This window comes from Rhipicephalus microplus, chromosome 1 (assembly GCF_043290135.1).
Source record: "Rhipicephalus microplus isolate Deutch F79 chromosome 1, USDA_Rmic, whole genome shotgun sequence".
Taxonomy (NCBI): domain Eukaryota; kingdom Metazoa; phylum Arthropoda; class Arachnida; order Ixodida; family Ixodidae; genus Rhipicephalus; species Rhipicephalus microplus.
Window position 1 is genome coordinate 226,047,895 of NC_134700.1, and position 15,898 is coordinate 226,063,792.

General features: G+C 44.9%; 1 protein-coding gene across 7 annotated transcripts in view; it reads right to left on the reverse strand.

The window, feature by feature from the left end:
- The window catches only part of ctrip (E3 ubiquitin-protein ligase ctrip), a 125,897-nt gene that overhangs the window by 29,452 nt on the left and 80,547 nt on the right, over positions 1-15,898 (reverse strand). For all 7 annotated transcript variants that reach the window (XM_037412410.2, XM_037412408.2, XM_037412414.2 and 4 more), the window contains exons 17-25: positions 14,237-14,508; positions 12,894-13,284; positions 10,087-10,168; positions 9,821-9,927; positions 8,228-8,410; positions 5,318-5,428; positions 4,871-4,948; positions 1,789-1,920; positions 1,219-1,278 (exon numbers count right to left, since the gene is read on the reverse strand). In XM_037412410.2, coding sequence (XP_037268307.2) covers positions 1,219-1,278; positions 1,789-1,920; positions 4,871-4,948; positions 5,318-5,428; positions 8,228-8,410; positions 9,821-9,927; positions 10,087-10,168; positions 12,894-13,284; positions 14,237-14,508 — 1,416 coding nt within the window. The remainder of the gene's footprint in view (positions 1-1,218; positions 1,279-1,788; positions 1,921-4,870; positions 4,949-5,317; positions 5,429-8,227; positions 8,411-9,820; positions 9,928-10,086; positions 10,169-12,893; positions 13,285-14,236; positions 14,509-15,898) is intronic.

Consider the following 15,898-nt stretch of genomic DNA (forward strand, 5'->3'; position numbering starts at 1 on the left):
GAATTCCAAAGAAAGACTAAAGATAAAAATGAAATCTCCCTAACATCACTACATTTATAAGTTCTATTTTGCCCCTAGCACTATAAAATTCATTCCTACAGGAAGTTAAGGGGGCAGACGGGTCTTTGGGACCTAAAAGTGACAAAAAAAAATCATTTTTTAAAATTGACATATTTGGTTTATGCAAGTATTTTTCTATCCCTCTGCAAACTTTCACACACCAGGAAGTAGTAATTTTTTTGTAATGTCATTCTAACTGTCCAGATTCTTGGTGCTGTTAACATGCAGAACCTGCAAAAAAATGAGGAACCGACTTTGAGGCTTCTTTATAATTTGCCAGCACCTGTGCCTAAAACTCTACTACCAATTTTGAGTGCCTTTATGAGGATTGCAAAACATGCACACCATGATTGTTGCTTCTTGAAAAAACTGTGTTTTCCGTTTTTTTCCTATTTTCTCAAAAAAGTAAATTTACCATTGTTCAGTTTTGAGATTTTGAGGCCTCAATATCTGTGCAGCTAGGGCAGCTACAACAATAATTCCTTTTGCAGTGGAAACCTGTATGTGTAGAATGCAAGTATGGGAGCAGAATTTAGAGCCTAAGCCGCTTTAATTAATTACTCATCCAAATTGTAACCCAATTGCATTTGCTTTTGAAAATGAATAGTTCATTTTGCTGTAGAATAACCAAGAAATGCCTAAAAACAAAAAAAAATCTTGCATACGTTCACTCTATAGTCATTAGTCTATGTTGGCATATCTTAAACATTACTTTTAATTAAGCACTTTTTTTTCTACGGCAGCCTTAAACAATAGGGGTGAACTTAAGTTGTATCAGGGACAAGATAAGTTACAGGAAAACTAATTAAGTATTTAATATCAGCAGAAAAAACTACATAACCCTGTGCAGTTTGATCAAAGATCACTGAAGAAATAAACAAAAAATGTCTAAGACCAGTCTGCCCCCTTAAAGGACGCACTGCAGCATTTTACAGTTAATGAACGTTCTAAATCAATATAAATCTTTCTGTGTGCACCTCATGTGCCCCTCCTTTTTAGATGCGACTGACTGCCTCTGCCTGTGCACGTACATGTTCAACACTGCAGACAACCTTGCCATGCTGCACAGAAAAGATGTGTCCTAGACCAGTAGAAATTAGTCGCTGATAAGTACAACACTTGTGTATCAAAACTGGAAGAGCTCGAAAAGTAGCGCACCATAGTGTCATCAATGTCTTCGTCTGAATTTTCTTCATCACTACCACCATCATCTTCATCCTGCAATATAAAGAAAAAATAATATTGGAAGATGTAAGCAAGGTAAACAACCCGTGTATTTGCAATGAACATCATGGCCACACAGAATGCCCTCGTTATGCAGTTTTTCCAGTATGTGTACACGCAAGACTAAGCATCAGAAAGACGAGAGCCGACTACAGTTCAAGATAACTGTTGAGCTATTCACTTGGTCAGTGCCAAGTTCACATTTGTAGTTGCCAGATTGTTAAAAGCAGACAAAGTGTTCATGATGACCAGCTGATGTTGGTCACTAGCGAAATTCAGCGAAAGTTGAGTGAGACCTTCACTTCCAAACTTTGATGCATAGCAAAGAACACAATGCAACAAGATACAAAAAAGAGGCTGGCACTATCTACAACACTAGAGATATTTTTGCATTCACCCCTCGGCGAGCACTGCACTTCACATGGAAGAAAAGCACACCTGTGACCACCCACATACCGCACACAAGGGCCAGCTAAGAATTCCTCCAACTGAAAAGGCACTCACTCGTATCCTCCCATAGCCCCGGATTACCAGGTACCGTTCAATGGCCTGGACCAGTGCCAAGGGATCTATTTTCACAGGTCCCCCTCGCCACTGCCGCAGGTTAGAACAGGATGGATGCCTCTGAAGGTTGCACTGCAACATGAACAGGCAGATGTGAGAATGTAAACAAAACCAAAGTCCAAAAAATACAAGCAAAAGTTCTCAACTTGAGTACGATTTCCGTGCTAGCACTGCTTGCATGATGAAACACGTACTTGAAAAATGTACGCATGTAGATTCAGAGCGTGCTGCACACACACATTACAGCCCGTGAATGTGTCCCTGGGATATGTCCACGTGTAAGAAGCTGAGGACATTGGATGCTCCCAAGTTTTTCACAATAAGTGGCACATTATGGCCGAGGCTGCATTTTGAGAACCGCTCATGCAATGATTTTTTTTAGTAGTGTACATGTATGAACCTTCTGCCTATTAAAGGCTGGGATGTATGTAAGTGATGTTCCGTGCAGAGAATTTTTCCTTTTTCGTGGAATTTTCGCCTGTCATTTTGAGCCAGAAAGAAAAAGGCAATCTTCGTGGTACTGCAGGAAATTTCAGGAATGGTTAAGTTCTCCTATGACAACTGATAATTAGCGGTCACAGTGGGCCTTCACCCCCTGTAATCGGTTTTGACGCATGCACCACACAAGCGTAGCCTTGGAGATTTGTTTCCGATATTTACGCGGAGCGATTTCAAGTTCACTGGTGGTGTTTGACTTGAAGCCCACTATAGAAAAAGTATAAAAATTATTAAAGTCGTGCTTTTGTTTTGCTGCAGTAAAGGGGCCAGTGATATTTTTTTCAAAGTAAATACATTTTAATTTTTCTGTTGCCATGTGCTTTGTTGCGTCTTTCATCAACTCGCGCCGGGCCGGGCCAGGCTGGCCTGCCTCCGGCAAGCATTCGGCCCAGGGCGGGAATGCGAAATTGCAGCCAGTGCCTATCTCTGTCTGATGGGTGCAGCAGCTCAACTGCTGCAAGACGAACTCTTCAGAGTGTACATTCTCGTTATGCACTTCGAAGCATCGGTGTTAGATACCAATTGTTTGCGTTAATATGCAGGGGGCGTTTTCACATCACCTTTTTCGTCATCCTCATAGCAGTTTCTGTACCACGACAAGTGGTATGGACCTTATTAGTCATCAGTCCTGCTAACGTGCATATTTAGTCGTTGCACTGTGCGTAATGTCTAAACGTTATTGAAGCATGTATAGGTAAACGTCGACGACTTCATCCCATCAGCCACTCGTATTGCATTACTTTCGTGCTGCTTCCTGAGCTTATTGTGAATGTATAAACACCAAGATTAAAGGCGAGGAAACTGTCTGCACGCTGTGTCTGCCGCATAACAAGCGTACAGACAGAGCCACCTGACAACACATGCAATGAGGCAAAGCCACACGCGGAAACTAGTACAGGAGATGGCAATAGGGCTGTCGTACATTTTAATTGGGCAAACGTGCAGAGAAATGTGCAGGCATTCTGATGATGATGATAGTGGCATGTATGATGTTGAGAGCTGTTTCCCCTGCCAGAAGTAGCTTTTTAAAATGCTACGTTCATTACAGTGCAGTCCACTTATAGTGATATCGAGAAAACCTAAAAATATGATCGTTATAACCGGTGATCGTTATATCTGGACTGCCGCCAAAAAATCGTCGCCGGACGTACCTTTTGTAGCTCCAGGCTTCATTTCGCTATTTTCACCAATTAATAAATATTGTAGATAGTAGGATGTCAAAAACAAGACTTTATTTCTTACTCCGAAGAACGCATCACGGGTTCGCTGAGGAAGAGAGACTGACCGACGGCGGGGTGGGAGCAGTGGGAGGAAGAAAGCACAGCCAGAGGTACACAGCCGGAATGCCAACGAGGCCCCGCCCCGATGCCGCCGCGCCGCTTTGCTTTTCGCTTTTTTTATTTTCTCTCTCTTTCCCGCTTTCGTTCGGCAAGCTACGAGTAGCTTGCCGGCTTGCCGTTGTAGAAGGCGGGGAGCCGCGGAGCGCAGCGCTTTGCTTTTCGCATTTTTTTTTTAAATTCTCTCAGCCTCTCTGCGGTCGACGCGCGGCGAGGCGCAAAACGTGACACAGCTGGCGCCATCTGTAGCGCGTCGCGCCAACTCGCGATGCTCTCCTCGGCTTTTTGAACGGCCGGGACGCGCTGCCGGCGCTGTGCTGCAGTGGCGGCAGGTACTCGCCTACGCTAACTTTTCGTCTTGTCTCGGCATAGTTCGTTTCAGAGGAACTTATCAATCTAAATGTTACGATTATTCTGAATGAAACATGCCGTCCACGGCAAACTTTTCATCGTTGTATCCGATATGCGGTGGATAACATATCGTTATATATGGTTTTTTTCCCCATAGCACCAATGCATAAAATGAGACTGTTAAGTCGACCCATCGTTATAACCGATATATCGTTATATGTGGTATCGTTATAAGTGGACTGCACTGTACTTTGAAGTGTCGTGGAGATACAATGGCAACAAAATTCAATAGATTATTTTGAAACATTTGGTATTCATAAATTCAATGCAGTGAAATAATTTTACATTAAACTGATGGACATACGAAGGGATATTTTTAAATGGTCGTTAATTTTTGAAAATTGAATTTTGAAATTTTTGAACATTCAATATAACAAAAGTTCACTGCACCTGCTTAACACATACATAACAGCTCAAACGCAGTTGCGATGAATGCTCACACAAGTCAAAAGGGCCTAATGTATTCATTGACTGCTTGAGCCGGATGGCTTGTTCCATGCCGATGACAAGTGCATTAAGTGATGACTTAATGTATAAAAATTGAGTGCACCCCTGCCCTCACCAATAACGGGTGCATCATTTCTTTTAGTATTGAGTGGCTGAGACTACAGATACTGTCTTTACAAGCTCAAAATATATGCAGCAAATTCTGGATACCTCATATGACGTATGCTGGAGACAAAAGCAGCATTATAAAAGTGGCGTTTGACTGCATAATTTAGCACTTCAAAATCGTGCTTCATGAATGAAAGCTACAGCGGAATATATGTATGTACCTTGAGCTGATGGGTGTTGAAGAACTTGAGTGCAGAAGTGCCTCTGCCACCTCCAACAGCACCAGGAAGATCATGTACCTGTAAACATGAAAGGAACCGTAAAACAAGCCATTATTGGGGAGTCGCAACGTGACATGCTGTTTAAAAAATGCACTGATGCACGCTTAAAGCATTGTACGTCACTAGTGACAAAAAAAAGCTGTCAGTTACTTTCAGCTGTGGGCTAACTATCATTCAATTAGAGACGAACAGGAACAATTGCAGTGACCTGGCAATACAGACCTTATGCTATTGTCCAGGAAGAGCTGTTTAGGTTGACAACTAGCTCACTCTCTCTAAACTACTGCATAGTTGAATTTTATTCCTATTTGCCAGCAAATACTGCCGGCATCTGCTAGTTAACTGCGGCATCTGCTAGTTAAGTTAGGAGCGGCCCTGCAACCTTACCTTGACTGGGAACTGCTCCAGCTGGCTCACGCAGGCGTTGAGCTTTTGTACCAAGGCGCTCAGCGGGCCCGGAGACGGAATAACGTGGTCATACACCACATCCGGATTGTACTGCAGCGAATTCGAACACCACCAAGCCAACTTTTGTGGAATTCGTTACACTGGCTGCATTTATTAATGATTTCCAGTGCAAAATCTCAAATTACGTGACAACATTGCACACACAGCAAGGCCACATGAATTTCAACCCCAAAGGAATGACTCCCCCCCCCACCATAAATAAAACGTACATCTACGTAAAAAGAGCCCTTCTGAATCCCAGTCATGCTCCTCGACTCATACTGCCTACGCCAAGTTGAGCGCAGTGGCAGTGGAAGCGGAGGCATACGCAGATACATTTTTTTTGGAGGAGAATGGGGACGTGGTTGTCAACTTGAAGCAAGTGTGCTTAGTATGGACAGGCAGATGTTACCAAAGAAAGAACAACTGATACAACAATGAATACCATGATGCCACATCTTGATCAGCTTTGATAACAAAAAAAAAACACAAAAGGCAATGCAGTCAAAGATGCTATAAACTGAAGACAAGCAAAATACAGCGCAGACTTAAGAATTGTCTTATTTTTTTCACATGGCAAGCATAGGTGCCGGGCTAGCGGAAAGGAAACTAAACACACAAGGGTGTAGGCTCAGTGATGGCTGGCAGACACATACAAGATCGTTCTTGAAAATTAAAAAAAGTTTCCATGTTCTCTCAAGACACCTTATTATAATTCACAACTGCACTGCCAATAATACTTTGCAAGATGCGAGTATGGTGAACCTTTAAAGGGGCCCTGAAACACCTTTTTTTAGTAACCATAAAATTAGTTCACTAGAAAAGCTTACTGCCTTACAAATTCAACGCCGCGAAAATGTCAAGAATCCATCCAGTACGAGCGGAATTACAAAGATTTCTCATACAGTGCAATCGCATTTTTTCTTATCTCGTCCCGACGAAAGCACTGGAAGCTAAGCAGGGAGGGATGGGATGGGCAAACAAAATACGTTACGAGCTCCTAGAGACCTTGAGCACTTTTTTTTTCTTCGAATACGCGGCTTTTTTAGTGCGATCGCGAGCGCGCGGACAAGTGACGGCTTTTAGCGGAGATCTCCATAACGACCAGCGCGCCATGTTCAAATCGGCCAATGGCTCATTGTTAAGGAAAGGGAATGCAATTGTTAGCTGACTTTGGTAATTTATTGTGAATTCCAGGCCGCGTGCTGCGCTATAACATTTGGCTCGCGTCTTGTCGGAAGTCTCTACAACCAATCGACAGCGTTTTCCGACCATGCTCAAAAAGTGTTGCAGGGCCCCTTTAAAAGAGCTGAAATGCTCAAACATCTGCCCGTCTGGCTGATGTACTTTTGTCCGAATGAAGAGGGAATGCAGTAAATAACAGTGCAGGTGCATGAAACAAAATCATTACTGTGCCTAATGGTACACCTAGCCTTTTTGTCATCTTCTTTACTGTACATGCACCTATGAAGTGTTTAGGCACTTTTACTGTTTTATTAAGTAATCAATTAAAAAGGCTTGTGCTTTAAATTTTGCTCCAGTACTTGAATTTTAAACACATATTAAAACACAATTTTAAACACAGGTAATAACCGCGGAGCCGAACCATGAGATTGAAGTAACTAGAAGAATAAGAATGGGGTGGAGCACATTTGGCAAGCAATCTCAAATTATGACAGGTAGATTGCCACTATCCCTCAAGAGAAAGGTATATAACAGCTGTATCTTGCCGGTACTTAGCTACGGAGCTGAAACCTGGAAACTTACAAAGAGGGTTCAGCTTAAATTGAGGACGACGCAGCGAGCAATGGAAAAAAAAAATGGTAGGTGTAACCTTAAGAGACAAGAAGAGAGCAGAGTGGATTAGGGAACAAACGGGGGGTTAAGGATATCATAGCTGAAATCAAGAAGAAGAAATGGACATGGGCCGGGCATGTAGCGCGTAGACAGGATAACCGCTCGTCATTAAGGGTAACTAACTGGATTCCAGAGAAGGCAAGCTGGTTAGGGGGAGACAGAAGGTTAGAAGGGCAGATGAGATTAAGAAGTTTGCGGGTATAAATTGGCAGCAGCAAGCACAGGCCCGAGTTAACTGGCGGAACATGGGAGAGGCCTTTGTCCTGCAGTGGACGTAGTCAGGCTGATGATGACGATGATGACCTTTTATTTCAAGAATTTTTGTACCTGCCCTAGCAGCAGGGATATCGAGGCCTCAAGATTGAACAGTCAGTACAAGAGCAATGAATTTACATTTTGACAAAAATATAAAAATGAATAGCATACAGTTTACTCAACAAACAATTGAGATGTCCACATTTCGCAATGCGGATGCCAACAGACAACAGAAATTCGCGACTGCCGCTTAGCATTGTAGTGGCCCCAATTTAGAGCCAGCTGCACACTCTTAGTAGCTATGGCGTGTCCGAGATTAGACTCTGACCCTCGTTGCCTGTCCACCTTACTCATCCATCTGATGTTTAGGAGGCTTGGTTTTGTATTGGCTTCCACCAAGACTGCTGATGGTCTGCCCCGACATCAGCAGTCTCAACCAAACCAAACCAGACGCCAAAGCCCAAATAAGTGAACAAAGACTTATTTACATCGTTGGCACATTTCTAGAAGCTCTCTTTCTGACAAGGTGCTCATAAATTGGCAGCAGCAAGAATCAGGGCTGTCAGAATGACATTACAGAAAAACTACCGCTTCCTGGGGAGCGAAAAGTAGCAGCTACTAAAATGCTTGCAAAAACAAACAAACAATTTAAAAAAATTTAAATTCCAGTCTCCCACCTTAAGGTTCCTTTAATGTTACCATGACCAGACATCATAAGTGGTGGACGTAGGAACTGACCTGTGGGGTGTGCAGGAAAACCTGGAGAAAGGTGCGTAACCGGTCGTCTCGATGGCAATTGGCTGTTGTAAGGAAGCTTAGCAGGCGACTCACGAGGCCACTGTGGATGACCTCGAATGATGAGACATCCCCTTCAAGAAGCACGGCACGAATCTCCTGCAGTGCCTGAAGTCCGTGGTTTGTCTGTGCACAGTCAAGGTAAAAAAGAAGAGTCTCGGACAGCTACATACACAACGGAGCGAAACTGATCATTTTAACAGGAATGAAGTATGTGTACGTACCCAACACCAGTGAACGTGGATTTTCTTAAACAAAAGCTGCCATGTAACTATGACATTGGACAAAAGCTTACTCGGCTTACATGATAGCACACATCTCACAGGTTATGAAAGTACAGTCGCCGACCGATTTTTCGGACCTGGCGGGGACCAAAAAAAGTCTGAAAAATTGAACAGTTCGAAAAATTCGTTTTTGTCAGAAATATGAACTTTATTGCATCAGGCAGGCTTCAAAAAGTCCATGATTCTGCTTTGCCTCATACTACTCTTGGAAGCAATTTGGTTCGCCCATATTTGTGCCAAGGTGACATCGTCACCGTAAGTGCTCGACAAAAGTGTCACCGCGGTGGCGATCTCCACTGCCGACAGCTGCGGGCGATCATCGTCGTCATCATCCGAACCACTCTCCGGCTGCGGCCAGCCTGGCAAAGAATTTCTTCGTCTGTGGGCTCCGTGCATGAAATTCTCATCGTCGACACGAGCGAAGTCTTTAAATAGGGATTTTTAGAATAACATTTTCAGGCACTGCCGGCGTTGAGGGTATAGCGGACGCATTACAAGTTCTAGAATAGCGTTTGCTCCCCCTAGAGAAAGGTCTGGAGACATTCACCCTGACTGCAAACTCAAATGCACGGAAGCTAAACACAACACTTCGCGGGCCTCGATCGCCGCACGCTATTTCGGATTTTCTGCGGGCAGGCCGCGAACGGCGAATCGCGCTACGACGCATGCGCAGTGGCAGCGACCACCCCGCAAGGGCTCGCGGTGCGCTATTCTAAAACTCCCTAATGTCATTGTGGCAGGCACATTCACTCTACTACTGCGCAGCTCCGCCTTCTCCCTGTACGGTGCGATGACGATTGTGCTGACCACTACGGCTGACCGAAGAGGAAAAAAAATGGTCCTGTGCCACGTGCAGGCGCCGCCTCCAAAACTTGAAATATGGTTTCCAATCTTGGAGGCAGGAAAGCCATTTTAAAATTAAACCAATAAGCTTAGTCAAGCCGGCAGAAAATACAACACGGCGGTGTCGATACAGGTTCGTGGCGCGGCTCAAAACAAGCGATTTAGTCCGAAAAATCCAACTTTAGGGGCGAATTCGTCTGAAAAATCGGCCAAAAAAATACATTAGCCCTATGAGAACCCTGACGGTGCACTTTTGAAGTCTGAAATATCCAACAAGTCTGAATTTTTAGAGTCCGAAAAATCGGTTGGAAACTGTACTAAATTTAAAAAACTATCAAGTAAACAATCGATTACAAAAGAGTGGAAGAAAAAATAACACAACATAGGCAACAAATCACCATTTCCTTACCAAAGTATCCAGGTGTTCTAAAGAAGCTAGGAGACGATTTAATGTGTTCAGAGCAGGATGAGAGCTTCCTTGGTCAGATGTAAAGTGCTTGTCATCGAAGCGCTTGGCTGCAATGAACAAATAAGGCAAGAACGAGGTCATCGCATACGAGAGAAGTTACTGTAGAAACTATCCGCACAATGAATGCTCTGAAGGTTAATTTTATAGAAAGGAAGTAAAAAGATTATATAGCCATCTATGAACGCATAAATACACAAGAATCTCACCTTGGTCATGAATCCATAGCTTTATCTTCTCCTTATTTCCAGAAAATGACCCCATGCTGGACTTTACTTCCATGGGATACTCCTGCAAATTAAAAAGGTGCAGTTGATTAGCATCGACAGAACTATGGTAAGATCCAAAACTCGATGCCTCTGCTTAAAGCTTGTAGTACATGTGCAACTTCAGCCGCAGGGCACTAGCAATGCTAGTGGTGTTGACAGTAGCTCTCAAAAGAATGGGAATTACTTATTTCTAAAACTTTGTGTAACTGGGGCTACAATTTGAACTACAATCTGCTAGTGGTGTTGACAGTAGCCCTCAAAAGAATGGGAATTACTTATTTCAAAAACTTTGTGTAACTGGGGCTACAATTTGAACTACAATCAAATTGTGCATGAGTAATGGCATTTTACAGCCTCTTTTGAAGCAGATTTGCTGCAGGAATAACAGTGTTTTGGAGCACGTTTGGAGCAGACAAAACTGAATTTGGTATCACTTGGAGCCGAACATGGCTATAATTATTGTGAATACAGTCGCCGACTGTTTATTCGGACTCAACGGGAACCACCGAAAAGACTGCATAATTGGGAGTCCGAAAGAAATGGATTCACTAAAAAAAAAAAGCCCTTTTATAGGCCCTATCACCCGAAAAAACTGTCTAGTCTGCACACACGCACGCTTTCCACACGGTTTGCTTGGAAATAGAAAATTCCCGAGCCACTTCAGACAGAGGCCGGCCGCCTTCTACCTGGCGAATTATCTCCGCTTTCTTCGCCATTGTGAGCATCTTGTAACTCCCACATTGGCCCCGTTTCTTCACTCCCGACCACGCAGCAACGGGTGGCGTCAAAGCCATTTCAGCATGCCACTGAACACACAAGAGAGTGAGAACACAGAGAACAAGATGAACCAAACCTAGCCGCAGAAGCAGCTGACTGACACCACTGACACACGCCAAACGCCACAGCGAACTGACTTTATAGGTGGCTTGGCTTGGCTGCTCGTCTGGCTAAAATAAAAAAATGCGTCGCCACACATAGCCTTCGAGATCGGCAATGGCAATTTCTGCATGCATTTTGACACTGGCCCGACGTCCATCCATAGCAAGTGCAGCATATCAGTGCTGGCAACCTAGCAAATGTATTGTTAATGTCGCTGTCATCATGTAATGGCGTACGGCAACACATCCGGTCAGTCGAACGGAGTCCGAATAATCGAATGGCGCACAGTGGGACTTCCGAATTTTAGGTCGTGATTTTACATTAGGATCAATGGGGCGAGTGGTGGTGCCATGAAATGTCCGAATAAACGGGCATGTCTGAATTTTCAGCGTGCAAATAAACGATCAGCGATTGTATTCTGACCAGTGTCCACACAGGAAATGCTGCTGCAACGTAAACAAGCAGACAAGGCAAACATTCAGAAAGCAACCATTAATCAAGTTCTCGGCACAAAAGAGTGTCACATTCTCCCTTTACTGCGTAAGTACAAGATTAGTGACAAGGCAAACATGGCACATACAGTTTTTGTGAATGAGAGGTGTCATCCGGTCATTCCGAAAAAACATACCATATTTACTCGCGTAATGAACGCACTTGCATAAGAAACGCACCCCCAACTTTAGTCGTAAAATTTGAATTTTTCTTTTCCCCGCATAATAAATGTACCCACTACATTCGTCCGCTGCAGTCCTGCTAATTGACACCTGGCACCTCTTTGCCCATTGGATCTCTTCCGTTATTCTATTATTATGCCAACCCATCTCGGCCCCCTTGGCTCGCTTCGCTCCCTGCCCCCTTCGCCCGCTGCCACGTGCCGTATAGTTTTTTTTTTTTTTTCTATTTGTGTGCGACACGAAGCCAGTCTTTCTTAAATATCTATGCGGCACAGCGGGGTTCACGAACGATGCGAGTGTAGAGACATCGCAGCTGAAAAGCACACAGTGAGTGAAAGTCATGAGACTTCCCGTGCGAACCGACAGTTGCGTCCTGCAGATACGAAAATTTAAGGCCCAACTATATTCACACAATTTTCGAGCGACGACGGCACGCTCGACAGGTTCGAGCAACGACGTCAGTATGGCTGTCGCCATATTATTAAAAGTTCTCAGATAGATGACTCTGGGTGAGGTGACGCCACAAATTATTAGGCATTGATTTTATCACAATTATATTTTAAGTATTTTTCAACCCTAACTGCATGCAATGAACAGAAAGCGAAGGTGTAAAATCCACAAGTTTATTGGCCATTCACTGCTGATGAGACCTTTTAAAGAAATCGCCAACTGCCGACTGCTTCTTTGCTATAGGTAAGTGCCTTCACCGCAAAGCTCTCTGTACCAGTTGAGAAGCATCACGGTTTACCATGCATGCACTTTGTCTCCAATATTTGTTTACAAATCAAGGCCTTTTCCCTTAAAGGCTCGAGTTGCTTATTTTTCATTTTTAGACTGTTAGGATTATGTAAGCACGTTTAAGTATTAGTGGGAAAGCAGCAGTTATTTTCTGGTATGGAACTGCAGAAGGTATGAATTAACCAAATGATGGAGTTTGAATTGACAGGCTTATACATTGAAAGAATAGAGGGCCAACCAAAAAATTGAATGTTGTTTGAATTAACCAAAAGTATGAATTATCAGAGTTTGAATTATCGCGAGTCTACTGTAGTTATCTCTAGTAGCACAAGGAAGGGTCTGATACTGAGCGCGTCAACTGTGCAGCCCATAAGGCCATGCTTCTTACAAAATCTGCACAAAGCTTTGGCCAGACTCCCAGGTTTAGCTGGCGCTTATGGCCGCTATGATGCCCACCTGGCTGCTGAGGTGTCCCACAAGGGGTGAGTTAGCCCAACGACCCCAGCGGCTCGGGTTGAGGCTGGCCAGGAACGAAGTGGTGCGGGCTGCCGCAGAACTCAACCGACCGCCAGCGCCTCGCGATGTCGTGGTTGCGCTCCCCGCTGAACCCCCAGCTGTGCCACCACTCGAAGAGAGGGAGGTGCTGCTGGCTGGGCTAGCAGCGCCCTCTGGCGGTGGTGGTGGCAGTGAGAACGGGCTGTCCCGCACGGAGCGCACGGAACGCCGGCCGCTGGGGCCCAGAGGTGGATTATCCCCACTGCGGGGTCCCTCCTCCGTGCGCACCTTGCGGCTCGAGGCATTGCTCCGCTTGGCTGCCCGCTTGCGCTTCAGCACGTCACTGATTCGCCTGCATGGGCACAAGTAAGGGCAACATCATAGTGGACCTTCGAACATGTAGTCTACACGATTCACCTGTACTTGAACACTGTGCACTTTACTAAAGAAAAAAATGCGCTATGTAATGACTCAAGGACAGACGTGGGTCCTAAAAGCTTTTTTTAAAAGTGAGTGAATGGAATGTAATTTAATCGACTAATTCAGTTTTTTTTTTTGTGCAAAGTCCAAATTTCTCTACTGTAATAGCTTTTTTTAGGCCATAAACGGGTCGTTACCATGTAAGCATGCGGACTTAGAAAACTTTGGCGCCGTTAGCGCAAGCTGTACTAGACTACGTAGTAAGGTGAAGGGACATGAAATTGTAGCAAAATGGCGCGGTTGGCAGTGTTGGATCACCACTGAATAAGCCTTCAAAAATTGCATACCTTTTGTTCTATGGCAGCCAATAAAAACCTACTTGAGGATTTGGAATCGCCTGAAAAAACTGGCAAAGTGCATTACCTTCATTTAATTAATCAAAATAATAAACTTTTTAAAGACCCACATCTCCCGCTAGATTGACACCAAATAACCTTGGCAATGTCAGAAAACACACTCATATAAAAGTGAACAACCAGAGCTGGGCAAATAAGATAGGAAAGATAAGCATGAACAAGGGCGAATGCATATAAAAAGGCGATGCGAGAGAAAATAGCAGCAAGAATACATTCATGCTAACCCATCTTGTTAGTGACAGCAAAGTACTGGACCAAATCTGACTGCAAGATGTAATAAATAATACCCAAGAATATTGACCTGAGAATCGAACACCAACGAGATGATACTGCTTCGTGTGTAGCAAAATAAGCATGACATATTTAAAGAAATACTAGAAGCACTCGTATTTAAGATTAAAAAAAAAAGAAAGGCAGTTTGTAAATCCACCACTGTAGCTTAAAAAAAAAAGGCATGATGCAACTCACATCTGAGCACTGGCAGCACCCATACTGAAGTGGTCACTGTCCCCAGAATTGTTCATAGGTGGTAGGTGACCGGCTGAGGAGGAAGACAATGCACCCCAGAGCATAGTGGCAGTGGTGTGGCCATCACGGCTAGAGCTTGCCAGACCAGTAGAACCCTCGGCAAACTTAGCTGAACCAGATGTGTTATCCCCGCTGGCTGTGGACACTTCTTCCTGAGCCAGCTGCTTCACTCTATGCATGACACCTTCACGTCGAAAATGCACCCCAAACACCTGCGTCAAGAGAACATTTGCGAAATGGGCTATAGAAACATCGCATGATATCAGATAGTCCCTGGTTCAACACAAAGAACAGGAGTGCAGGTCAAGGGTGTTACAGTGAAACCTCGTTAAACCGTAGTTGGCCGGAGCTCGGAAAAAGTACGTACTAAACGGTAGTACTGCTTAACCGAAATAGTGTCAGGTCACTCACTTACCAGTAAAAAAAAGAAACCTTCAGGGAGTGCGATGAAAGAACAAAAAACGTTCAGTAATTTATTAACTTCGCGTGACAAAGTCTGCAATCTTCATTTGACGACAGCGGCTTCAAACTCACTTATGCTGTGAGCCAGCTTTTCCGCCAACCCCCTCTAATTGGCAAATACCTGCATGACGCTGACGCAATGCGCAGCTTCAGCCACTGTCGGACCTAGATCACCCGTGTTGTCGCTTTCCATGTGGTCCTCATCACTATCATTTGGCGACACTTCGACAACCGAGGCAACAATGGCTTCGTCGGACATGTCCGTAGATTTCTGCACATCGCTGTCTGCGTCTCTGAAGTCGGGGAAGAAAATGCCTTCCGTAACGCCCTGCCGCTCCAGCACTTCAGCTAGCAGAGTTTTGCAAGCTTCGTCTACGATGTCCGAAGTCTGGTCGATGGTGTCACTGGCGTCATCTGCGTCGCCCGCACACACACTGAAGCCAGCCTGCTTGAAGTAATTTTGAACTGTCATTGCTTCAACCTGCCGCCATGAGTATTCGAGCAGGTGAATCTTGGTGTTGTTTTGACCGTGAATTCTTTCTCTCTCATTCGCCGCCTTGCAAAATGGGGTCGGCAGCACAAATCAGATGCTATTGGCGTTTTCCCGCGATGCGATGCGGAGCGCTGATTGGCTAGAGCAGCGCATTCATATCTCGCGGGAGAAAGCGTGCCCGCCATTGGCTGCTGTGAAGCAGCGGGGGCGGTCGCTCCTCTCGATGGCGCATCCAGCGCGCTCGCTTCGTTGTTGCTCTCTGCTCCGTCCGCCTCGACAGACGTCTGCTTACGAGCCGCTCTTCGCCTTGTGCTATCTTTTCGATCATTTTCTCTTGTTTTTTTTTTTCTTTTTGCACTAGTTCTGTGCCTTTCGTCTTTGTTGTTGAGGGCGATGCCGGCAACGAAGCCGAAGTCAGTGCGGAAGTCCGGTGCGCGGAGGCGCGCTATGCGGCTTGTACGATCATCGAAATTACGCTATTCTGCTGCGGGTGCCGACTGCGTAGACGCTTGAAGCGATGGAACTGTGTTGTCGGCTGTCGCCAGTCGAGAATCCGACACATCGAGTGTGGCTGGAGCCGCGAATGCACCGAGTGTTTCCGAGATCGCCGGGCTCGACACGTGCTCCGAATCGATGCCATCCAGTGC